Here is a 26,389-nt window from a genome sequence, read left to right on the forward strand (position 1 = left end):
GATCAAAAGACACACACAGACTGAAAGTAAGGGGATGGATAAAGATTTCATGCAAATGGAATGAGAAAAAAAGATGGGGTAGCTATACTTATATCTGGGAAAAGAGACTTTAAAATGAGGACTGTAATAAAAGACAAAGAAAGACATTACATAATAATAAAGGAATCAATCCAACAAGAGGACGCCAGCCTAATGAACATTTATGCACCTAACATAGGAGCACCTGAATACATAAAGCAAATCATGACTGACATAAAGGCAGACATCAACAGTAACACAATCATAGTAGGAGACTTTCGCAACCCACTGACACCAATGGACAGATCTTTCAGACAGAATATCAATACGGAAATGTGGTCTTAAATGACACATAGACCAGATGGATTTAACTGATATTTTTAGAGTATTTCACCCCAAAGCAGCACAATATACATTCTTCTCAAGTGTACATGAAACATCTTCCAAGATAGACCACGTGTTAAGCCACAAACAAGTCTCAATAAATTTAAGAAGACTGAAATCATATCAAGCATCTTCTCTGACAACAGTGGCATGAAAATAAAAATCAAATACAAGAAAAAAACTTAAAAGCACACAAACTAAATAACTAGATTACATGGTACTAAATAACATGGTACTGAATAATGAGTGGGTCAAGAATGAGATCAAAGAAGAAATCAAAAGATTTATTGAAACAAATGCAAATAAAAACACAAAGATTAAAATCTATGGGACAGAGCAAAAGCAGTCTTAAGAGGGAAATTCATAGTAATGCAGGCCTACCTAAAGAAACAAGAAAAATCTCTTTATTTTGGCATATGGTGTGAGTTGAGGGTCAAAGTTCATATTCCCCCCCTCAAAATATTGTTCCCACACAAAAGCAGAGGGAAAGAGCAAAAAATGGAGTCCAGTTTTAGGTTTTGTAGGACTATAGTTAACCATGGCGCTCAGAGGAATGGAAAGGAATTTACTTCAAGTTTGAGTTAAAACTTCCCTTTCTATGAATGTAGAAGTTACTTTCTGAATTGCAGGAGGGCAAAGACTAAAGAAAGGATACTAGAAGAGAGAGAGATGTAAAGTGGACTGTGGAAGGGGCAGTAGTTAACCTACAGGGATTTTATAGATATAGAAGTTGGAACATCCAAGCAGAAATCCATTCTGCACAGAGGCAAGCAATTCTCCTACCAGTATCCTGGAATCCCATCAGTGCCCATAGACCATGCAGCCAACACCCAATGAAGAACTGTACACTGTCTGCACCTCGCGGCCAGTTGTCCCAGATCTCCCTCATTTGCAGCCAGCCCACGAGCCAATGACCACTTGGCAGGAGTGAGCTCAATCATGCCCGATGGCTTTGTCCACTTCCATCAGAATTGCCCTATGTTTACAACTCTCCAACTCTATTCAAAGATCAAAGTAAACAAGGGACTGTGGATATCTAGAGGGTGGTGTATGTAAGGAAAAGCAAGTGTATCCTAAACAGAGCCCACCTGATATCTCCTCGTTGTGAAATGCATCCCATTAAATAATCTAAAGTGTGTCTAGAGTCAATATACTAATTTCAAGTATAGGATCCAGTTAAGAATCATACTAATCATTATTACTATAATTAATCATGAATTGAATCACTCTGTAGGCAAAACATTGCCTTCACAGTTTATTTCATCTTCGCAAACTCTATGGCTCAACAGAAACACAAGCATCATGATTTTAACTGTAGTTTAGTGGCAGTTGTTTGATGTCATGAAGTTGCTCGTTTAACTCGCTCCTAGTGGAGGAGAGGAGAGCTGGTTAGGAAATTATGTTCTTTGGATATTGAGAGTATGTTGCATATTGGGAATAATCCTCCGCTTCTCCTTGGATGGCTTCCATCTCATTTTGAAGTCTCCTGCTTTCTTGCTGGAATCCCTCCTTGAGAAGCCGTTCATGTTCCTAAAAGAGAAAGTGGAGACCAAACTCACACAACTTTAAACATTTCCCACATTTTCCAAATTATTTCCCCTGCCAATACCTACATTAACCCTCATGAGCTTTTGAAAGTTATCCTTGAAATCCGTTCCTCCCTTAACTTCTGTTGTATCACTCTCCTGAGTTTCCTATGACTGCTAATATTTTTTTACTGGTTTTTTTTTTTTTTTTTTAACTGCAGGAATGTTCTTCTCTTATAGTTTTAAAATATTAGTGACCCAGAATCCTATTCTTGGCCCTTTTCACCCACATGCAACACAGCCTTTCTGGAAAAACAATCATTTTTTCCCCCCTTCAACTCTGATCTAGGTAGTGTGGAGTCTCAAAAATATACCGAAGAAGTTATGGAAGATGGATGAATTCTAATAGGATGGTTACAACCTGATTCAGAATCATGGCTGATGTTTGTTTAGGGAACTTAGTACAAGTCTCCAAACTGTGGTGGCAAGGTAACAGAAAAGAGTTGAAGAGCTCAGGGCCTGCTCTGGCCCATATTGTATTTCTGGGTGGGTATTTAGATTCACCATAGACTTTGGGTAGAGTCTGGAGAACAGGAAGGTACAGGCATCCTGGGTATTTAATTATGTGTTTAATTGTATAGAAGGTTACGGAGTCTTCCTACTCATTTGGGTGCCTGCAGAGATAAAGTTATACCAGCTATGGCAGAAACAAAATTACTTGGACTCCACTCAGTATGACAGTCCAGATATTCTTCCACAAGGTAGGACCCGGAAATATTACTTATCCCTCATGAAATTACAATTTTCTCATTTGAAAGTGGATAATATAACAATACCTATAACATAACATGAGGATTTGATCACAGAATGTCTGTAAAGCCTTGTGCTGTGTTTGGCAATGAATAGCTACCATTTATTAGTGATTAAAATGAAGGAATGCATGATATTTAATCCTGCAAGTAATTAGCCTTTAGTAACCGGAGATGGTCACAGGTAGAAGCAATAATAGAATGAAATCTCTACTAGGGTTTTTGCTAGAATAGTTCTTAATCTGACATGATGCTCTAACTTCTAAGCAGTGTTTTTGATTCGGCCCAAGTGGAAGATGAAATGGTGATGACACAATCGAATACCTGAAGTTTAAGATCTAGAATCCTCTGTTGTTCTGCCATTGACTGGGACCTCTCCCTCTCCATCTTCTCAGTGAACTGTTTCACATGTTCCTGATGACTCTTTTCTTTCTCTTCCATCATCTGCTCATTCTTCTTTTGCAATTCCTCCAACATTTTTGCTGCAGCCTCTGCAGATTCAGCCTTCATACATTGCACTGTCAGGAAGCAAAGAAGAAGAAAAATTTATAGGGGTGACCACATTGTTTCTTTCTTCTTGGTATGCTTACCTGCCATTATTGCTGCCGACTGCATATGCCCTACTCAGAACTGACTTCAGCTGGTAAAAAGCATCTTTGCTCATCTTGCTCGAGTTTAAGATCCCAGATTCACCCAGCCAATTTGTTTAAACTTTTAAGAGCTTTTGAGGCTATCTAGTCTCTTGACTTGCTTCTCACCTTCAATCTCCAATTAGCAGAGAAATATGATAGCCTTATTTTGCTGTTCACTCCCCTTTTTTGTTTTATTCTCATTTCATAGAGAAAACTTTTTGTGATAATTTTTGCACTGAGTAACCAAAAGCTAGATGACTGTAAATTCCAGTTAAGAAACAAAATCCCCTAGAGCTATGAACTATATTTGCTATTCTTTGTTCTACAATAATGATTTCGGGTGGACTAATATGGCTTACATGAACATTTCTCAGGCTTCCCAACTGTCTAGAGTGTTTTCAGCTGTTCTCACCTTCAATCTCTTTTTCCTTTTCTGTGAGTGACTGATCAGTCTGTAGAAGTGCATCAGCCACGTCCTGCTTGGACTCCAAGTATTTCTTCAGTGTCTTTTCTGCCTAGTGATACAGAGGAAGTTAGAATTAGGAAATAGGGATTATGGGTTTAAGCAAAACTCAGAGATACATCTGTTAATTCAATAAAATTTTACCACCCATGTAAAAATCATTTCTGAGTTCAAATAGTATTTCAAATTAAACTGACCTACAACCCAACTCTGGACCCCCTCAAACCTGCGTCATTCCCAATCACTTCAGTTTTAACTATTTAATTTGGTAACTCTAATTTGGTAACTCTGATCCCCCTCAACCTGTGTCATTCCCAATCACCCCAATTTTAGCTATTTACTTTGGTAACTCTGAGTTTCTAACTGTATGGGTTAAAAACCTTATCGTTACCCTTGATACCTTTTTTCTCACACATCCCACATGTAATCATCAGCTAATTAGGTTTGCTCTATCTTCAAAGTAAAACCAGCCAGAACCCATCCCTTGTCACCTGCTCCTCCCAAATGCCCTGGTCCAAAGCATCATTACATCTTGCCTGGACCATTGTGTTAGCTTCATCATTGGTCTTCCCACTTTCATTCTTGGTCTGCTGCAGTCCATTTTGCTCAGAGCAGCTAATGTTATGCTATATGATTTTAAGAAAGATCCCTTTATCTTATGGACAAAATCCTCTACTGATTTTTCTACTCTTTCTAAATAAAATTCAAACATCCTCAGTGATCTTTAAGGTACTACCTTTTCTGGCCTCTGACCTCTGAACACCTATCTGACCCCATCTCCTGCCACCTCCTTTTTTGCTCACTGCCCACCTACTATATTTCTTGCTATTCTTGGAACAGAAACCAATTTCTTTTTCTGTGCTTTGCCACTGTTTGAAAGTTTCTTCCCCTATAGATGCCCATTTGCCTTCCTCCCTTCCTCCTTTGAAGACTCTGCTGAAACATTACTTCATCAGCAAGGCCTTCTGTAAAAACACAAATATAAAATAGCGTCACATCTCCTTCCTCTTCCATACCTATAACCTACTTTTCTCTTCAGGGCACTTTTTGTCACTGTGCTAGTGAGTGCTAGAGTTATCCTAATATGGTTCTCCTCTTTGTTCTTAGTAACAGAACTCTGAATTTTTTCCTGGGCACGTTGTGGATCATTATAAAATTGTCTATTTTCTACGCAACATCTCCGGTAACTGGGGTGCCCATATGATTAAATTCTGGCTGATAACACTTAAGCAGAAATGTCATATGGTACTTCTTGGAAATCACCTTCAAGAGAGTTGACCCAAAGGTCTTTTACTCTTGTTTTTCCCTTTTCTTTCCGTGTGTAATATGGAACTAATAGGTGAAACTCTAGCAGCTATCTTGGACCATAAATTGACCTTGAAAAGGGAGGCTGTGTGCTAAGGTACTAGAGCAGAATGAAGGAAGAGGCCTGAGACAAGTATTATTATGAGGTTGTCATGTCAGCCTGGATTCCCTCTTCCTCATTTCTTGTAAATGAGAAAGAAACTTTTGTCTGTTTAAAGCCACCATTTAAAAAACAATAATATGTACCCAAGCCTAATTCTTACTGATATGATCTGAGCATGCCAGCATAAAGGAATAGTTAAGAGCACAGTCTGCTCTCTGGATTGGCATTCCACTGTACCACTCATCATCACCTGTGTTCTTGGTTGGGTGAGTTCTTTTACTTCTCTGTATCTCAATTTTCGTATTTATAAAATAGGGGGATTACTTACATGTACTTCACAGCATTCTTGTGAGGATTGAATGAGTTAAGCCCATGCATTACCTGAAACACAATAAGTTCTATATGTGTTAACTCTTATTATTTTAGTCTGTAAGCTATAATTTGTTTATTGCTGGTAAATACTTTGAGAGGACTTGTTTATTTGTCCTTTTTTTTTTTAATTGCCTTAACCCCAGAAACTTGATAAGACCTGACATACTGTGAGGCCTAAATACATAATTGTTGGATTATTGGATGATTAAATTAATGAATGAATTCTGCAAACATTTTTTGGAGGGCTCCATCTGTGCTTCCAAGGAATAATAAGTTCTCCATCCCACGGTGGGCTCTCTTACTGAATAAATCAGTGAGTGGATGAATGAAAGGCAGAGGCATTATGTACTATTTTAGTTTTTTTCTGCTGTAGTTTGAAAGCAAGACCTCAGAAATGGTACTCAGTAGGTAGCTTACCTGTATCCTCTTTCTGGGCACCTCGTAGTACTTATTTATCAGCTCCTGTTTCTTCTGAATAAAGAGATAATAGCCTCTTGGTTTAGAAAATGTCCCCTGCTTCACATCTTTTTCTAGAGGACTGAAAATATCCTGAAGTAAGGCCATGCAACAATCTGATGATGCTTTCATGTTCTGCTTGCAAAAGTCATCTCGTTTTGCTACCAAACAGGCCTGTGAAATGACAAAATAACACATATGGTACAGTGAGCCATGAGAATGTTAACCACACACAGACTACTGGGGAATACTTCTCCTGCAGGGACTGTAGCATATAAACAGGACCTCACTCCTCACCTTGCTGTGAGATTCTAGAATATCCTTAAAAAGAGTGTCGATTAAAAAAAAAAAATACATCTACTTTTCTGGTTGTGATTATCTGAAGCTCCTTTCCGCTATTTTTCCTGCTTCAGAGAATGATTCACAAAGCACAGACGCTATTCCATATGAAACTTCTCTTTTCAATTCTTTAATTTCAAGAATAGTTTAGAGCATAAATGTTGGAGTCAGGCAAGCCTGGGTGACATTCCTGGTTCCACCATTTTGTGGCTTTGTGACACTCTGCCTTTTTGAATTGAGGTTTCCTTGTTGGTAAAATGGGAAATTATATCTGTCTCATAGATTTTATTTCCGGATTATACACAGTGATGTAAAGTATTAAGTGCAGTGACTTTTTCTTAAGTGCTCAGTAAAGGGTCAATGATTAATTGGTACATTCTTTAAAATGAGAATATTTTTGTAAACTTTCTCAGCAGAAGGCTAATGAAGGTAATGGCGATTGTATTCCAGGTATTTTTAGTACTGATAAAGCCTAATAGAACAGCATATTTACCTACATTAAATCATTCAAGACAACTTATATATCAAGCTTTTTCTTTAGTCTAGAAGGATGTCCATTGTCTGTTGACTTTGACTAGCTAGTTTCATCAAAACTTCTGAATGCAGGAAGTTATAATTTGTAAGATCCTGCCTTGCAAACCAGGGATTGTCACTTGTCAAGTGACAATCTTTAGTCATGCAACAATCCTTCCCTAATGTGGAAGGACTCAGACTTGAAACCATTCTCAAATAGCATTCTTATGATTGGTTTCACTTTCTTGGTCTTCTGAAAATTTTACCATTGCCTTACATTAAAGACAATGCATAATTAGGGTTTTCAAAAAATAAAATAAAAATTGAATCCTACCAGGTTATCAGCAGGGAACATGAAAGCCTGGTGCCTTTGATTAATTTTTTTAAAACAGAAAATAAATTAAAATAATCTTATATAAATACAGTTTTACAATTTACTATTTGGTATCAAGCAGAACTAGGGTGTCGTTTGGCTTCTTGGGGTGGGGCACATACCACATCCAGATTCCCTTGGTGTGAGACTGTATCGTGTAGCCCAGAGAGAAGCCTGCAGGGGGAGAGGAGGTAAGAGGACTTAAAGTTTTAATATTAGATGGTTCTGGAAATTGAGATAAAAGTTAATGAAATCAAAGTTAAAACATGACCAGTGTTGATCTTAATTATAACCAGAAAAATAGGGTAATTAGAATATCCAATACAAAGTGAAACATTTATTTCACCTTCGAGATCAGTGCAAGCTTAATAACAGACAACAAAACAGAACAAAAAATCCCAACAAAACAAAAGAAAAATAAAGAACAGTGTAAGCTAGATATTAATATCCAAACATTTTAGTAAATGTTTTATAGTTTATTGTTATATATACTAATTGTCTTATTTACTACCTTATTCCTTCCGGAAGATACATTTATACTTTAAAAGGGAAAATGAAGGCAAAGCGGGAAGAAAGAGTGAGTTGACTCTTATCCTCCAGAACAACATAAATGTAAGGAGAGCATCAGTGAACTGAAAGCTAGATTGCAATTTTCCTCCCCATCTCTAACCTTCTCTCCTCACATCACCATAGTCAATGCTGGGAAGGTGGGTGAACACAAGGGACTCAGCAGAGCTTTGCTGGTGCCACTCACCCTTGTTCATCCCAGCCAGCCTGTTCATCAGGTAGGATTTGCCTGTGGGGTAGAGAACACAATAGCCACTACGACAAGAAGCTCTGTAATGGCAGACAGGATCTTCAGAGCTTCTGGATTAACCACAGGTTGTCTTTTACTATTCTCAATGAGGCATATCGGGCCTGGCGTGTGGATCTCGGAGGCCATGTTCAAGGTGTGACCTTATCTGCAAGGGAAAAGATGGAATGGAAAGCAATTTCTAGTCTATTAGCTGAGCAAGAACTTACAATATGGACTAAAATTGTTTTCCTGTCCTTAACCTTTCTTCCCTATGTGTTTTTAAAAGTTCTGTGTCCCCTTTAAGACTGTCCTATGGACTAGTCCACTGGTTCTTTTTAAAAATAACTTGATTTTGAAAAAATTTAGACTTACAAAAAGGTTATAGTATAGGTACAGTGTGTTTCCACATACCATTTCCCCAGTTTCCCCTAATGTTAATGTCTTCTATAACCATAGAGCAATTATTTATACACGATTTTAATATTGATACAATACTATTAACATAATCTACACACCTTTTTCTCATTTCACCAACTTTCCCACCAATGTCCTTTCCGGATCCACGATCCAATCCAGGATCTCTCATTGCAGTCATTATGTTTCCTTAGTCTTCTATCATCTTTGACAGTTCCTCATTTTTTATTTTGTCTTTCATGGCCTTGACTTTTTAGAAGAGAACTGGCTGGTCAGTTTGTAGACTATCCCTCAGTTTGGGTTTATCTGATGGTTCCTCATAATTAGATTGAGGGTATGCATTTTTGGCAAGATTGCCATCAAAGTGATGTTCTGCCAGTCTCAGTGCATTGCATCAAGGGATTTGTGATGTCAGTGTAACTTAGTCTGATGCTATTACGCTAACTTTGACCACTTGCGTAAGGCTGTGTCTGCCAGATTCTCCATTGTAAAGTTACTACTTACCTCTTTGTAATTACAAAGTACCATTTGGGGACATATTATTGAGACTATGCAAATATATTCTCATCATACTTTCATATCATTTTAATGCTAATTTTAGCATTCACTGATGACAATTCTTGCTTGTAACAATTATTACAGTAGTGTTTGCTGATAGGTCATTTTGTATTTTCGCCCTTCCTTCAACATCTATTAAACTGAGTTCAACTACAAGTAAGCGCTGTCCCTCTTCTCCATTCCTTTATTTACTCATTCAGTTATTTAGTTGTATCAGTATAGATTCATAGATATTTATCCCATGGGTTTAATACTTTACTATCATTATTTATTTTGTTGCTTGATTTACCCCAGATTTGTTCATTGAGAGCCCCTTCAGGCTGCCTGATGTGTCTTTTTGCCATGTTGGCATCATAATCGGAGCAATTCCTTATTTTCTGGCACTAGAAAGTATTCTGTCTTGTATTTTCCCTGATTTGGCTCTAGAATCGACCATTTCTCCCAGAAGCCCTGATTCTTCTTTTTTCGGATCACAGTACATAGATACCAAGATATCACACTAGGAGTGTGCATTACTTCTAGGTCTCTCAGGGGCAAAGTTAAGAAATCTCTGAATGTATACCAGCACCTGTGTACACACATCTATATTTGGTTCTTTATCTACTCATTGCTGTGGATAACCGTGATTCCTGCTGACATTTCCAATTCCAATCTAACACAACAGGGTTTATTCAAGCTTTTCTCCTTTCTTTATTTTACTCCTTTCTCTTACTCTGAGAGTCCTGACTCTTATTATCTATAATAAATTTACTTACTTGCTCAATTCTAGTACATGTATAGTTTCAAAATTTTTAATTCATACTCTAATTAGAGTACATTATTAGTGTACAGTTTTCCCCGTCTTTGGCCTTATGTATACAGTCAGAACACTGTATGCCAAAGTTTCTTAGATTAGTTCTTTCCTCCCTTATCCTCTTCAGTGTGGTGAAATTATTCATTTATAATGAAATTGGGTTCATTTGTTACTGTTTATGTTTCATTTCAGCCTCACCCAAGTCTTGGTTGATTTTAAGTATGTATTTATTTTTTGAGTATGTGAAACATTACTTGTTTCTGAGTCAGCTTTCCAAAAAGGTATTCTCAGAGAAATGTCACTTCTCTTTCATCTTTCCACCACATTCTCTGTTTACTTTTCTTTTTTTTTTACTACCCCATTCTCACCCATCTTCTGTAAGTTCCTAATCTACTCAGTTTCTGGTTTATACTTCCTAGATATCTTTTTCAACAAATGAGCAGATATATGTATGTTTTCTTATTCACATTATCTAACATGAAAGATCACATGGTACAGGTATTTGGAAATCACTGCATATCGATCAGTTCATAGAAAGCTTTCACATTCTTTTTGGCTGGTGCTTTCTCCATTATGTATATATACCATAGTCTATTCAACAACTCTCCTATGTAAGTGCATTTAAATTGCTTCCAATTAAAAAAAAAATTCAAACAATGCTGCAGTGAATAACTCTGCTAACTTTGTGCATATTTATTTTCACATTGTAGCTCTTTGATGAAGATAGATTCCTAGATGTGGTATTGTTGTGTCAAAACAGAAGAACACGTGCTTTTGTTACATATTGCCAAATTCCTTTCTGGAAGAATACACCAGATTGCATGCATTCCCACCAGATTTCATTTGGTAAATGATTGCATGATTTGATAATTTTAATAATTTTATAAAATTAATAGGAGTGAAAGTCTTCCTTTAGTAATGTCTCTTTAACTTTAGGTTTTTCAACTTCAGTGTGTCAAGCTCTGTAACTTGAAGTGATCATTATAAAACATTTGTTATTGTTTTTTTAGTTACAAACAAATACAGAGTATAGGCACCCCCATTTTCACTCTTATCCTGTAAGAAAGAGCAATTTGCTCACACTTCAAAGTTGATTACTTCCGACTTGCTCTTGCTGAGGGCTTATACCTAGTCCCAGTCATGCCTACCATCTGTCCCCCATGTCTTCTGGGGAAGATGGCAAAAAAAAAAAAAAAAAAAAAAAAAGCCTTTTTAAAAAGTTAAAATAGCTAACATATAATGTTATATTAGTTTTTTCTATGATTAGTATAGTTAAGATACAATATATTATTAGTTTTTTCTATGATTAGGACCCATTTTCTTTTACAACAATGACCTACAGGGGCTGCTGACAAGTGGATAGTCTGTATGATTTTATAACGTAAAACATAATTCTATAAAATACAAATCATTAAATGAATGACTCAGGAAAAGTGGCTCCACAAAGATTTTATAAAATCCTAAATTTCAATAGCTCATTGCCTCTTGTTACAGATCTCAAGTTGCCTAACTTCTTTTTACCTTGCACTATAGAAGTTTGCAATAAAGAATGAAATGGAGTGTGAGCTCATTAAGCGGGTTTTATCAAAGATAAAGGTACTTTCAGTGTCAAGAAAGAAATGACAATGTTAAAACTTTCCAGACTCAGTCTAGGCTTTCCCTGTGCTGGAACCTAATTCAACACAGAGCTGGAGCAGCAGGCACTGAAAGGACACCCTGCTGCCTGACAACAGCAGAATGTCATCTGAACTGGTGTGCCAGTGATCAGCTGCAGCCTATCATGCGATGGTCATTTCAGAAAAAAATAACCCTCCTTATAAATCTCTTCCCACCCAGCCTCAATCTTACCCAGAACAGAGATCCCTTAGAGTTGGGAAGACAGCAGCTTCAGTGAGAAAGTTGTACGTGCTTCTCCTCTTCCCTCTTCTGAGCTTCACTGTACTGGTTTCTCTGTCACTGGCGATTTAGCCTTTTACTTTACCCCTCCAATGTCCTAGAATGTACTGCATTTTCTTCAGAGGCCCAATAATGCACAAACTCTGCAAGGAAACAGAAACTGAAAGCACTGAGTCCAATGCAGTCACTCAGTGAAGGAATTTCTGAGAGCTATGCTTGTGAAAAGGTTTGACATGATTTCTCAACTAGAATCATCAAATATTCATATTAGAAGATACCTTAGAGACAGCTTGCAAACAAGAAAAAAAAGTCAATTGGATCAATTGAAATACAGTTGACTCTTGAACAACATGGGTTTGAACTGCGTGGGTACGTCAATGTGCAGAGTCAAAAAATAAATAAATATGCAGTCAGCCTTCTGCATCCCTGGTTTTGCATATGCAGATTCAGGAACCGGGTATTGAAATAGTATTTTCCATCTGCAGTTGGGCCTCTGCGGATGCAGCACGCCGATTTAAGGTATACATGGATTTTCTACTGCGCAGGGAACTGGTGTCCCTAACCCCCACATTGTTCAAGGATTAACTGTAGTGCCACTTATTTCATGTTTGTGGGCCAGTTTGAAACGCATGAGAAGGAGAAAACGTCATATAATATTTTTATAGGTCCAGTTGCCTGGAATATTAGAGTCATTCATGATGGACCTGGTTACTTATGTTTAGAGAGAACTGTAAGTTTCCTGAGGGAATAAACACGTGTCACACGCCTGAATTCTCAGTACCTAACCCAGGTCTTGGCACTTAGCACGTAATTAATGAGGACTGCTTCTATTTTTTTGGACACATGATCCAGACCCAGTGACAACTTCTTTACATAGATAATCCTATTTTATTCTTATTACAACTACTTTTACCATCATGTTACAGAAAGATTTAATAACTTGTTAAAATCACAAATACTAAGTACGATTTGAACCCAAAAAGTCTTGCTCCAGAACTCATGCTATCAACCACTTCATTTAATACCTTTGTGTCTGCTGAGTAAAAAGCAATAATAATAATGTTTCCTATTTATTGATTGCTTTCTAGTTAAGTCTTTACATATTTAAGACTCATAATAATGCTTTCTGATATGGAGTAATTATTATCCCCATTGTCCAAGGAGGAAAAGGAGAGAGAAGGAAAGAAATATGTCTATGTAAGATCACTGAGCTACACAAAGCTAGCAAATCATTAAGTGAGATTCAAACTTTAAAATCTATTACATTAAAACCACATATTTTTCTACTTTGCACTGTCTCTAAAAGGAAAAAGATGTTTCCTTATCATTTTAATTTATCTTCTTTTCTAACATGTGCATTTATCATTCTACACTTTCCTGTAACTATTGCTTTGATTGTATCCTGCACACCTCAAATGTAATATTTTTATTTTCATTTAGTTCAAAAGATTTTCTGTTTCTAGTGTAATTTCTTAGTTGAACTATGGGTTATTTAGAAATGTATTTCTTAATTTTTATACTTCTGGTAGATTTTCTAATTACTTTTATTTCTAACATTATTTCATCTGGTCAGAGAACATATTGTTTGACTTCCATCCTTTGAATAGGACTTATCTTACTTATTTTATTATATATACCATAGTCAGGGGTTAAGAATAGTCCTGTGTACTTTATTATATACCTTGCAAATGTTGGATGAAATGTTCTATGGGTATTCATTAGGTCAGTTTCATTAATCGTGTTGCTCAAATTTTTTTTCAGCTTTTTTGTTTGTTTGCTCTAGAAATTACTGAGACAACTGTGGTCAAACCTCCAGCTATGATTTTGTATTTCTCCCCTTTTTCTCAACTTTTTCTTTGTATAAATTTAAAGCCACATTATTGACTGTATGTGTATACACACACACATACACACACACACACACACACACACACACACACACACACACGAGGTCAGACAATTACATTCTTGAACTCATCCTAGAAAAAACGCTACATAACTCAATGCTGAATATCACTATGGTCACCTTCAAAGTAACCCCCTTGGGAAACTATGCACCAATGCCAGCACCAAGTCCACCCTTCAAAGCAATTTTGGAACTCTTTTTCTGGAACGGCCATCAGAGCTGTCATATTACCCTTGATGTCCTGAATGTCATCAAAATGTCTTCCTTTCAATATTTCCTTTATCTTTGGGTAAAGAAAGAAGTCATTGGGGGCCAGATCAGGTGAGTAGGGAGGGTGTTCCAATACAGTTATTTGTTTACTAGTTAAAGCGCCCTCACAGACAGTGCCGTGTAGCTGGTGCATTGTCGTGATGCAAGAGCCATGAATTGTTGGCAAAAAGTTTGGGTCGTCTAACTTTTTCACACAGCCTTTTCAGCACTTCCAAATAGTAAACTTGGTTAACTGTTTGTCCAGTTGGTGCAAATTAATCATGAATAATCCTTCTGATATCAAAAAAAGGTTAGCAACATCTTTGCAACAAGGCCACGAACTTAATTGGCAGACCTCGTGTGTGTGCGTGTGTGTGTGTGTAATATATATACATATGTATTTAAATATATATTTAAATTTAACATTATATATTTATTTAAATATGTATATTTAAATTTAACACAATTTTAATAATTTATGTATTTTAGGCAAATTGAAGCATCTATCATTATGAAATTACTTACTATTTTTATCCCTAGTAATCCTTTTGGCCTTAACGTTTATTTGCCTGATATCAATATAGCAAAACCAGCTTTCTTTTGGTTAGTATTTATATGATACATATTTTTTTCCTGTTCTTTTATTTTTCTACACCATAGAATTTGGTTTTACCTTTTTATCAAATCAAATAATGTTGGTATTTTCTGGAGCAGTTAGAGCAACACTGTCCAGTAGAAATATTATATATGACACACATATAATTTAAAATTTTCAAGTAGCATCATTAAGAAAATAAAAAGAAACAGGTGAAATAAATTTAAATAATATATTTTATTTAACCTAATAGGTTCCATAGTATTATTTCAACATGTAATTAATATAAAAAGCTATTAATGAGAAATTTTACACTTTTTTGTTTTTGTTTTACTAAGCCTACAAAATCTGATGCGTATTCCACACTTACAGCACATCTCAATTTGACTAGTCTCATTTCAAGTCTTCTATAGCCAAATATGGCTAGTGGCCACCATATTGGATAGTGCAGATTTGGAACATTTATGTTGCATCTAATTTTGGATTTAAATATATTATGTTCTTATGTGCTTTGTATTTGTTCTCCTTATTCTGTTTCTTCTTTTCTCCTTTGATCCCTCTTTTGGACAAATTATGATTTTTAATCATTCTACCCACTTTCTTCATCCATTGTCTGAAAGTTATTCAATCTGGTTCAATTCATCTTGTGGTTACTGTGGGAATAATATTGTTCATACCTTGGACTCATGAAAATTAATCTGTACATTTCTCCTCCTTTGAGAGAATGAAAGGATCTTAGATATTTTGCTCTGTTTAACCCTTTCTCAACTTATGTGTTCTTGTTATCCTGCTCTTTCATTCTTTAGATATTTTAAAGTCCGTGAACAATATTATTATTGTTTTAAATATTGAATGTTCCTTTAGCTTTTCAAAATTTATATTTTCATACATATTTATTCTTTTCTTTGTTCTTCATTCCATTCTCCATCTCCGAGTTTTCACCTAGGATTATAAATACAAATAAATATAAATATAATATAAATTTGAATAAAAATGATCTTCACCTTAAATGGAAACTACTCTTTAGTTGAAGAGAGAGTTACACATAAACTACTAATTGGAAGGATTGAAATCAGTGGGCACAAAAAGGGTAAGTGCAAACTAAACAAATTTTCATGCTAAAGCTGTGTTGGATGCCTATGAAAAATATTATCCAGCATTATTCCCAGATCTAGGATCAGGAGGGCCAGCCAGGGATCACTTAAAACTGTTTTAGGAAGAAATGATTATCTTTTAAATAAATGGTCCTGGGTTAATCAGATATCCATAGGAAAAACAAGAAAATGACTCCTACCTTATATTATACACAACAAGCAATTCCAGAAGGATTGTAGAATTAAATATAAAAAGGAAAACAAATAAAGACTCTAGAAAATAATATGGAAGAATATTTTCAAGTATTTGAAGATAGGAAACAATTTTTTAGGACACAAAATATACTAAACACAACTGGAAAGACTGTTAGATTTGACTACATTAAAATTAAGATATTTTGTTTATCAAAAGACACCATTAATGGAGCAAAAAGGCAAGCCACGTATGTGAGAAGATGAATACAAATGATAAATGATCCATATACAGAATATATAAATAACTTCTACAAAGACAGAATGCTCAATAGAAAAATAGGTTAACAACATAGGCACTTCAAAAAAAAGATATCCAAATAACTATAAACATTAGAAAAAGGTGTAATGTAAATCATGACAGAAGTTAACATCGCTGTGATATTGTAGTACACACCGCCCAAAATGGCTTAACGATACTGATAATTCCAAATGTTGATATTTTACCCACTTAGGGTTGTGTTCATTTTGTGGTATTTCATCTATTGTGTACATTTAATCTGAGCCATTTTCTGTTCCTACATTATACATATATTAATTTTTTAAAAATCTTCTGGGAGAAGTTTTTACATTAATAAAGAGACCAGTTGGGGTCTGTAATTATAAATGTGTTCTCCCCAAAACAAAGAAAAACAAAATGAACATGTCCTGTACTGTTTCTTCTTCAATGCCGCGGTCATCTGCTAATATTTGGACTCTTTTGTGAAATAATTGGGAAATTTAAAGCCTGACCCAAAATTAAGATTCTTACCCACACTTTCAGGAAAAAAAGCTCAGATCCTAAAATAACTAGTCAGTGTGTCAACAGAATTCAGGGAGATTTTAAACTCTAAGCTGAAAGAAATTGGGCAAGGATGAAACAATTCTGCCTGTCTCTCTTCTTGCCTTCCCCAACACAGTGTGTGTGATTGATATTTTGTCAACAATAAGGTCTACAGTTCATCCTCATCTTTTTCATGAATCTGAACTTCTGTTGTCAATTTCAGGACAAATTTTGAAACTTCATTTCTGTTAATAAAGTGAGACTGAAAGTGAAAGTAGGGCAGGACTACATAGGATTAATACTGAGAAATCAACTGTTGCTTCTTTCAACCAATAAAGTCTATTGTTTATTTCAGGCAACCAAAAAATAATTCCAGGGACAATTGAAGCTTCTTGTGAATTGTGTACAATGTAGGGGTAAAGAAAGCTTTTTTCTGCTTATAAGTTGAAAAAAGCCCATTTCCCTACCCCCTTTTAGAGTGTTTCTTTGGAAACAATGAACCAGTCAGTGTCTTTTCTCTAAACTCTTGAATGTAAATAAAATTCTCCAAGGACTAAATAAAACCATTGCAGCTTTACAATCCAGAGATATCTCCAAGTGTCTGGTCTTCCTCCCTTTTGTAATATACGGAAACACCCAGAAAGCTAGAGCTCCAGGCTTCCTGACACCTTGGATATCAATGATTCAAGGAAACATGTTAGATACTGGCTATAAACGGTGCAAAAGAATTTTACCTACTTGGATATATAAATAGTGTGAAATTTCATTCCGACTTTCTAATAACTTTCAGTCTACCTGTATGCATGTGCTTGGCTCTGCTTACTCGATCATACAAGTTTTCCTTCTTTTCCACATTGTTATGGAGAGGACGTTCTTTGTTGGTAAAACTTGTAATTCACCAGCCATGTGAAACAACTGAATTTGCTGCTTTCCCTCCAAACCCCTTTCCAGATGAACTAAAGTTATAATCTGTAGATAAATTTGGACTTGTTAGTTGTGAATGGCTCAATTTATGGTATGTATAAAAGTATTCTATTTATAAAAAGCTCACAAATCAATAATTACTATATAAAAGCCTAGAAGCACATATACTCCTACTCTATCACTGAAGCGTTTCCTTAAAAAATACATACTGTGAGAACTATTTGTGACCCCGCTAACAGGCGAGAAGATAGCATCAGTGAAGCAGGTATAGACAAAGTCTGAGAAAATAAGGAAAGAACTTTAGAAATGGCCACACTGCAGACTTCTTAGTGTATCAAAATGCCATGCAAGAGTGGTTGTGAACCATCCTTCCAAAAAGCTGTTAAAAAGTTACTTGAAATAGATCTTTTCTTCCATCAATAATGCAATGGACCTAGAGGGTATCATGCTAAGTGAAATAAATCAGACAGAGAAAAACAAATGCCATATGATTTCACTTATATGTGGAATCTAAAAACCAAATAAATGAACAAACAAAACAGAAACAAACTCGTAGATACAGAGAAGAAATTGATGGTTGCCAGATGGGATGGGCCTTGGGGGGTTGGGTGAAAATGATGAAGGGATTAAGAAGTACAGATTGGCAGTTACAAAATAGTCATAAAGATGTAAAGTACAGCATAGGGAATATAGTCAATAATGTTGTAAAAACTATGTATGGTGCCAGGTCCGTACTAATCGAGGGGATCACTTCGTAAATTATATAAATGTCTAACTACCACGCTGTACACCCGAAACTAATATAAAATAATATTGAATATCAACTGTAATTGAAAAATAAATAAAATTACAAAAAATTCAATAATTATTTATTAATTTTCAAGTGTGTGAGCGGGTTTTTTGTTTGGAAACTTATCTTGGGATGCATATAAACTATTACAACAGATGACAACTTATGTCTAAATTTCAAAGTGGGTGAAGATGAAGGAGCAGGAAACAGTCCTGCATACCCATCAAATTTCCCTAATACACATGCCCAGGATACAGAATACAAACTAGTCAACTAAGAATGTTGACATGAAATTATAGCTATTTATAGATCAGGAAGGGATCAGAATTGAGGCAAAGGACAATAAAGGTGAGTAAAAGGAATCTTCCCTGGAGAACCCTGAGTAATACAAATTTCTTCAGTGAACTTACTCCAGTGCAGGCGTTTTGCAAGGAACAACCCACGAATATCGATTGCCACTCATCTATCAGTCAACTATTAGCATGGATCTTTGTCCAGGCTCAAACAAAATTTGAACTCAAGTGCTGAATGATGGGACTCAGTTGACCCCACCCACTTCTGGACCCTCCACCACCCACACCATATTCTGGTACCTGGAATCAGCTTCTGGTATCTTCCAGGTACTCATTCTTCAATGATGGTGTGTCCATTTGTCTTCATCTGCAGGGTGATATCCAGGTAGTCCAAACAAATTCTGGAAAGAAATTTTAAAAAATTAGATGGAGTCTTATACTTCATCAGGCATTGAGGTGGATCTTGCCCTGATTAGCTCTGTTAGCTGAGTAATAGAGCTGGGAACTTAGCTAGGGAAGAAGTGCTCTACACCACAATTTCCAGATCGCACACAAAACCATACATTTATAAATATTATCTTTTGCCCTGTGTCCCCTTCTTAGCCATGACAACGAGTTACAGGGGAAAGAAAATTTGCCATAGCTATAAATTCAATATGTATTTATTAAATTGTGTCATGAACACCAGTGTTAAAATTAAGATGAAAATCTTGCCCTAAAGTACCAGAATATTTTTGCTCTCAGGAAATAAGTTCATGGTAAGACAACTTAACCACATTCACAACTTGCATTTGCTGTTTGTAGGAATATGTCATAGAAGTTGAAATAAGACAGTGAAATAAATGGCAAGGGCGAAGAAGATTTGTTAGCACTCTGCCTTACCTTTGTCACATCCCCTGGGCCCTCAGTGTCCAGAAGGACCTGGGTGTGGTTCGGCTTGAGGGGCAGGGTATTTACCACATCCAGATCCCCTTGGTTTCAGACCTCACTGTGGAGGAACCCAGATGGAAACCTGCAAGGGAGAAACAAATAACATAAAATGACAGTGGATAGTCCAGACTGTCCCGGAGCTTCATGGTTAAACTTGTAAGAATGTAAAGGCCCAGCAGGGAGAAGGGTGGCTTCCATTTCAGCAAGGTCAGTCAATCCAACCTTTACAAATATTACAGACTTTCTCAGGAAACACTTGGTGCCCCTATTTACCTCATATCTTTATGGGCCCAGATCACATTACAGATTAAAGTAAACTCTATTAACCTGTGTATTTTTATCTGACACTCAAAAGGACATAAAAAGCATGCCTTGATAAGTATAATTAGAGAGAGGGCTGATAGAACTCTATGATTGTGGCTTATCTTTATGTAGCACCTCTTTTCTTTATTTTGGTCATTGTTAAGAGAAGACCGCCTCATGAAGAAGATATTGTCATGGGAAGGACAGCATTGAGCTGTCACTCTAAGCCAGTTCTGCTGAAACAGTCTTCTAGAAGGGGACTAGTGAGGACTGAGTCTTGAAATGCAGTTGCGTAATCTACAACGTGAGGCTCTGAATGCCTCGTTAAGTAGACAGGATTCATTAGACAACAAAATCACTTACGTTTTTGAGATGGGCAGTAACAAAACTGAAAATATATTTAGAAAAATTAGTGTGGCATTGGAATAGGGGATTAATTAGGAATTAAGATCCTGGAATAGTTAGAAGGCTTCTAGAATTTTAGAGCCAGGATCGACTCCAGTGGCCACTGAGTCCACTGGGAAATCGCCGCGTTATTATTTGATTCATCTTGAGTAGAAAATAAAAAGCACATTGTTGAAACTCTCTGATTTTACCTCTCACTTTTTGGAATTCTTTAATTCCCCAAATAAAACCTATAAATTTATTCGGGCCAGGCCAAAGGAAAAAAAAGTCCTTCCCTGATGGATGGTCAAGAATTCCCTTAAAAGAAAGATATTTTGCTTGGAAGGTAATGGGAGATTGGAAAGCAAAAGGAAGGAAAGAAGAAACATAGATGGGGGATGGGGGAGGCAGACTGGGGGGGAGAGAGAGATAAGAGGGAATTGGATGTGTGGGATCCTACCTGAGAGGTCAGTGGGCTGCAGTTCCACCCCTAGTGATGCTGATCCAGAAAGGAATGAATACATTTGAAAAAAATGGCTACATGTTCTAAATAGAAAGTCCTGCAGGACTATAGGGAGATTCTCCTAAAAATCAACAAGAACCATAAGAAACAACCAAGTTAAAAAACAAAAACAAAAAACTCCACATTAGGGAGCAGTAAGAACATTCACTTCATTCTGGCTACCTTGAACCTGAACTATTCCGTTTTCATACAAACAATAACATTGAAGGCAAAGCTCGATGCTTGTCAGTAATTAGCACAGTCTTAGAAGTTGTACAAGACCTAGAAGGCACTTTTAGATTTTTTGTGGATCTTGGGACACTTATCAGGCTGATTCAAGCACTGTACAATTAGCCAAGTCTTTAGGTGTTAATTCTCAAAAAAAAAAAAAAAAAAAAAAGCCTCAGTATCAGAACCAGTTAAAGTAAGTGAATGCTGCAGCCTTATCCTAAATTCGTTGCAACATGGGGAAAGGGGCTGAAATTTTAAATTGATTAGTTTTTCCTCATGTTTGACATGGCTAATCACAGATGATAAAAAAGGAATGCTGTAAATTAAGTAAAATTTCAGATCTTGTAAAGTCAGGAAGAAGAGGAAACAAACGAGAAATACAATTTTTGCATTTAAAAAGAAAGGAAATACAAACAGCAAATAAATATGTGAAAATGTTCTCAAACATATTCATAATGAGGCATATGATATATTACTACACAGTTCTGAGAACAGCAAAAGCTAAAATACCTGACATTAACAAATGTCAGGATGTGGAAACAAATGGTAAGAATGTGGAAAAATCTCAATATGGCTGATAATCATGTAAATTGCACATAAAGTTTGAAAAACTGTTTGATATTATCTGAATGGCTGAAGACACACATATGCTGTGACCTTGCAATTCCAAATCTGGATACAATGCGTAGGGAGAGCTTGACATTTTCAGGATATAAGAACAAAAATATTTATAATAGCTGAGTTCATAAGAAATAAAATCTGGGAATAATATCAACATTTATCAATAATAAACAAAGAAACAAATTGTGGCATCTTCAAACAATGGCACACTACAAAGTACTGAAAATAAATAAATTACATATGTGTACAAGAAAATGGATGATACAGACTTTTTGATGTAAAAAACAAATACACAAAAGAGTACATACAATATAATTCCATTTATATAAACTTTAAAAGCAGGCCAAATTACACTGATTTTTTGTTTGTTTGTTTGTTTGTTTTTAGAAATATATAGACTGTAAGACAATTTTTAAAAAACAAAGAGGAAGAAGTGCTATGAAAATCAAAAGTACTGGTGAGCACTAGTGAGGGTGACAGGTGTGATTTGGGCTTTTGGGTGTATGTAATGTTGTACTTCTTGACCTGTGCAGTGATTACACAGGTGATCACTTTACATTTACTTACTTTATTGTACATGTATGTTTTATATACTCTTCTCTGTGTTGTAATTCACATATTAGAAAATACTAAATACAGAAAGAGAAGGGAGTATAATTTATCAAACTTTTGTTATGAAATGGAGCAATAAATGAATCTTAGCTCTCTTGAGACTTGAGAAAAACAGGTTCCCTGCTTCCCTCCTTTCCTCCCTTTCTTCCTCCCTTCCTTCACACCTTCTACTTTTTGAAAAGAAGACACAAAAAACTAAAATGTTGTGCTGCTGGAAATGACACTGTAGTTTGGGCAAAGATGATACAAGAAAAAGAAAGGGAGCTCCTGAGCAGGTGAAAATGGATGGGATCCAGAGGACAAGTGTGGGGGATATTTAATAGGAGCTAGATTCTGTTTTTTTGTTTGTTTGTTTTTTACAAGAGAGAAGAATAAGATTTTGTGGACATATAGGGTTGAGGTTGTAAATTTAAAGGTAAGAAATAGAAATTTTTTTCAGTGGGAGGGGTTAGGCTCTCTCTTATGATGACCCCGAAGGAAGTGTGATCAGCCTGTGTTATCTCTGCTTCCTAGCAAATGGCTCCTGTCGCCATGAGGACAATACTCCTCATGCTTCTGTCCTGCCAGCCCGTTCATTAGGTAGTATTTTCCTGTTTGACACTGCCCTGCGATGGCCACCAGTACCACAGGCTGACAGATCTTGTCAAGAATCTTTAATGCTTTGAGATTCACCATCAGCTACTCCTCCTGGTTTTCCATCATGCAAATGGGGACCATCATGGTAAGTCCAGATGCCATGGTAACCTGTAACTCAGAAGAACTGTTCAGCATAATAAGAGATCCCAAAGTCATCTCTAATGATCATACAAATTGCATATATATTTACATATACATCAGCTTTCTGCTAGTAGAATATAAATGTGTATACATATATATATATATATATATATATATATATATATATATATAACTTCTTATATTTGGACATTTCTGTGCAGCTTAGTGTACAGATGCCTGTGCCTATTATCTCACTGACCTTTAAGTGAAGCCCAGGATAACCTTGCCCAGGAAATGCATAAAACGAATAGAATGAGAAAAGCAAAGGACTGATGATGGAGTCCTGAGAAAACTAACATTTTGTGGGTAAGTAGAGGCAGAATGAAACCCTGCAGGTGATGAGAAAAGTGGTCAGAAGAGTTTCTAAGATTTTCAGGACAATATGGTGAGGCATTAATGAGACACCATTAATTTTACAAATATTTATTGAGTACCTACCACATGCTGCACTGTTCTAGGTGCTCAGTATCCAGAAGTGAACAGCATGGATACAAATTCCTGCCTCATGGAGCTCTAGTCTAGTAGGGCCAGACAGGTAATTAACAAAACCAACCAGCAAGGGTTTATATGTGTGTTAGATGATGATAAGTGGTCTCGAGAAAAATAAGCAGGGAATAAACTATTCAAGGGAATGGGATAGGGATTGTTGGCGGTTGAATTATATATAGGGCTTTCTGAGAAAGAGACAAAATGAAGGTAATCAGTGACCGCAATGAGGACAGATTTAGTGAAATGGTGGAAACAGGAGGCAGACTTGGATGGAGGACTGACCATGAAAGAAGGGAGAACAGAGAAAGAACGTGGCTTGTCTCAACATGCAAAAATAATAGAAAGACCTGTATCGTGCTTAAAGAAATATTTTGGTCCAAGATTAATTAATTTAACTGGACAAAAAGGACATTTCTTGTCTATAGGTGCAGTGTTTGAGGATCTTCCCAGATCTCAAAGAATCCCACATCTGGGTGAAGCTCTTAGGTCCAAACCCAGAAGCTCAACTTTGATTGTTTTCATCTCAACGAATGGGACATTTCATGGCACCGAAGGATGGAGACCAAAGAGCATTTACTGTGCCTTTATTCTCTCTAAGACAATGCTAAGCAACATTCGTATGTTCTCACAGTGTTGTCAGCACTCTACCTAAGGTAGGGTTACTGTGAATAGTCATCCAGGCTGTCCTGGACCCCACCAAGTGGTAGGACCTCTCATGTACAAAGATGCCCCAAAGGTACTGTCCATAAGAATCAACCGGAGTGATGGTTAAACATGTCTCTAAACCCATATGTTTAATAAGTACTGCAGGTTGTTATTTGTGCATGAGCCATGCATGTAGAAAGCACATAATGAACGAGCCATATAGTTAGACCATATAGCTGTGTTTAACAACTGATTAATAGTAGAATAGGAAGAGTGTCATTGAATTATTCTACATCATACAGCTTTGTAGTATCTTTGAAATAGTGAATGTGATTAATATGAAAATCATCAATAGGCCTCCTTTTTTATTTAAATTGTCCCTAAGGTAAAGATCATCTTTTCTCTCTATTTTTTCAATGCCTCTGGCAGGGCGCAGTCAAGGAATGTCTGAGGAGGGAGAAGGAAGAGACCTCACACAGCACCTCTGCAAACGGGCTGGGTTTAGTACCTCAGTCCAAGAAAGGACTTCATCTCCCTTTAAGCAAATAAGGGTGGGAAGCATTCCTGCTTCTCCCGCGCAGGGATCTTTGTACAGTTCTGAGTGGGTGATTGAGGAGGAGCAGAGCATCTTGGGAACACCATGGGCGTGCTGTCGCCTCACAGCTGTCTTGGGTCCAAACTCAGAAGCTGCCCAGAGCAAAGTGCCGTGGGCCACACACCACAGGGCCCTGCGCTGGTGGTCCTCTGCCTTTGCCACCTGCCAATGTGGAGTCTGGGTTTTGGGCATGTATTGTTGCAGCTGCTGCTGTTGTTGCAGTTGTTAGTCAGTTGTTAGTTAGTTAGTTAGTTAGTTAGTTAGTTAGTTAGTTAGTTCGTTAGTTCGTTAGTTAGTTAACGGACATGTGCATGGAAGACCAAGTTTAGGAGAGAATTTACGTGGCCAGGGAGCTGCAGCCAGGACACAAGTTCTCAGCTGTCCTTGCTAGTCCCTTGCGCGCTCCTCCTGCGTCTGGCTTCTCGGGATACTGACCGTTCTCTTTAGAAGTTGAAAATCGAGCCGGAATTACAGCCAAACTGTTACGGGGAGGGATGAGAAGAACAGAAATAGAAAGATTACACTGTTGTTTTTGCGGCTTTAACGGTTGGGGATTTTCCCTGTTTTCACCGAGGTTGGAGAAATGAGTTGAGAAACGGGATGAGACAGGTGGCAAATCTGCGTGGTTTCTCCACATCTGGCTTTGAAAACCCAAGCCCATTCCTCTCACAGCTGGTTTAGGTTTCCTTGGCTCTATGATGAATACAGAACAGCAGACATGAAAGTGAGCAAAGTAACGGTAGACTGAGATATTTAAACAGCCTTTCAGGGGTACTTTGTAAGGAAAAAGGTTTGGGGTTTTTTTGTTTGTTTGAATTGGTCTGTGGGTTTTTTGGGGGGTTAGGGTTGCTAATTTTTAGGTATTCGTTTCTTATTTTTTTTCCTTTCCTTTCTCCATATCTTTCTTAAAAAGTACTCTTGCAGGGCTGGCCGGGTGGCTAGGGTGGTTGGAGCTCCGTGCTCCTGGCTCCGAGGGCTGCCGGTTCGATTCCCACATGGGCCAGTGGGCTCTCAACCACAAGGTTGCCAGTTCAATTCCTCGAGTCCCACAAGGGATGGTGGGCTGCGCCCCCTGCAACTAGCAATGGCAACTGGACCTGGAGCTGAGCTGCACCCTCCACAACTAAGACTGAAAGAACAATTTGAAGCTGAACGGCACCCTCCACAACTAAGATTGAAAGGACAACAACTTGACTTGGAAAAAAGGCTTGGAAGTACACACTGTTCCCCAGTAGAGTCCTGTTACCCTTCCCCAATAAAAATCTTAAAAAAAAAAAAATACTCTTGCAGTTAACACGAATATTCTTTTGCATAACAATAAACATACATATATGTATGTGCATATATAAACTCTTAATATTATAGTCCAGAAACAATCACTATAATTTTGTAGCATATTCTCCCCGAGTTTTTTTTCTCTACTTATTCTGAGATGTATCTGGCTTTTGATCAAAAAGGTTGTTCCACCTGATTTGTTTGAGGAAAATGCAAATTAATGTCTCAATGATATACCAGCACACAGCCACCATATTCACAAAGGTTAAAAGTTCTGATGTGGAGGGCAGTCATATTCTCTGGTCAGTTGGAAAATTGCTGCAGAGACTTTGAAATGATGTTGACCCCGACCTAGAAAGACTAAAGACACACATTCTTCATGGCCTAGGAATGGCACTTCTGGGTTTAT

General features: G+C 36.9%; 1 protein-coding gene and 1 pseudogene across 1 annotated transcript in view; both read right to left on the reverse strand.

The window, feature by feature from the left end:
* Nucleotides 1–1,485: 1,485 nt before the first annotated feature.
* LOC117027259 (guanylate-binding protein 1-like) overlaps nt 1,486–26,389 on the reverse strand; it is a 48,183-nt gene continuing 23,279 nt past the window's right edge. Inside the window, exons 8-10 of the mRNA XM_033114824.1 lie at nt 3,782–3,884; nt 3,062–3,255; nt 1,486–1,932 (exon numbers count right to left, since the gene is read on the reverse strand). Of these exons, the coding sequence (XP_032970715.1) occupies nt 1,792–1,932; nt 3,062–3,255; nt 3,782–3,884 (438 nt within the window). The 3' untranslated portion in view covers nt 1,486–1,791. The remainder of the gene's footprint in view (nt 1,933–3,061; nt 3,256–3,781; nt 3,885–26,389) is intronic.
* LOC117027262 (guanylate-binding protein 3-like) lies at nt 7,358–8,236 on the reverse strand (annotated as a pseudogene).

Source organism: Rhinolophus ferrumequinum, chromosome 9 (assembly GCF_004115265.2).
Source record: "Rhinolophus ferrumequinum isolate MPI-CBG mRhiFer1 chromosome 9, mRhiFer1_v1.p, whole genome shotgun sequence".
Classification (NCBI taxonomy): Eukaryota; Metazoa; Chordata; class Mammalia; order Chiroptera; family Rhinolophidae; genus Rhinolophus; species Rhinolophus ferrumequinum.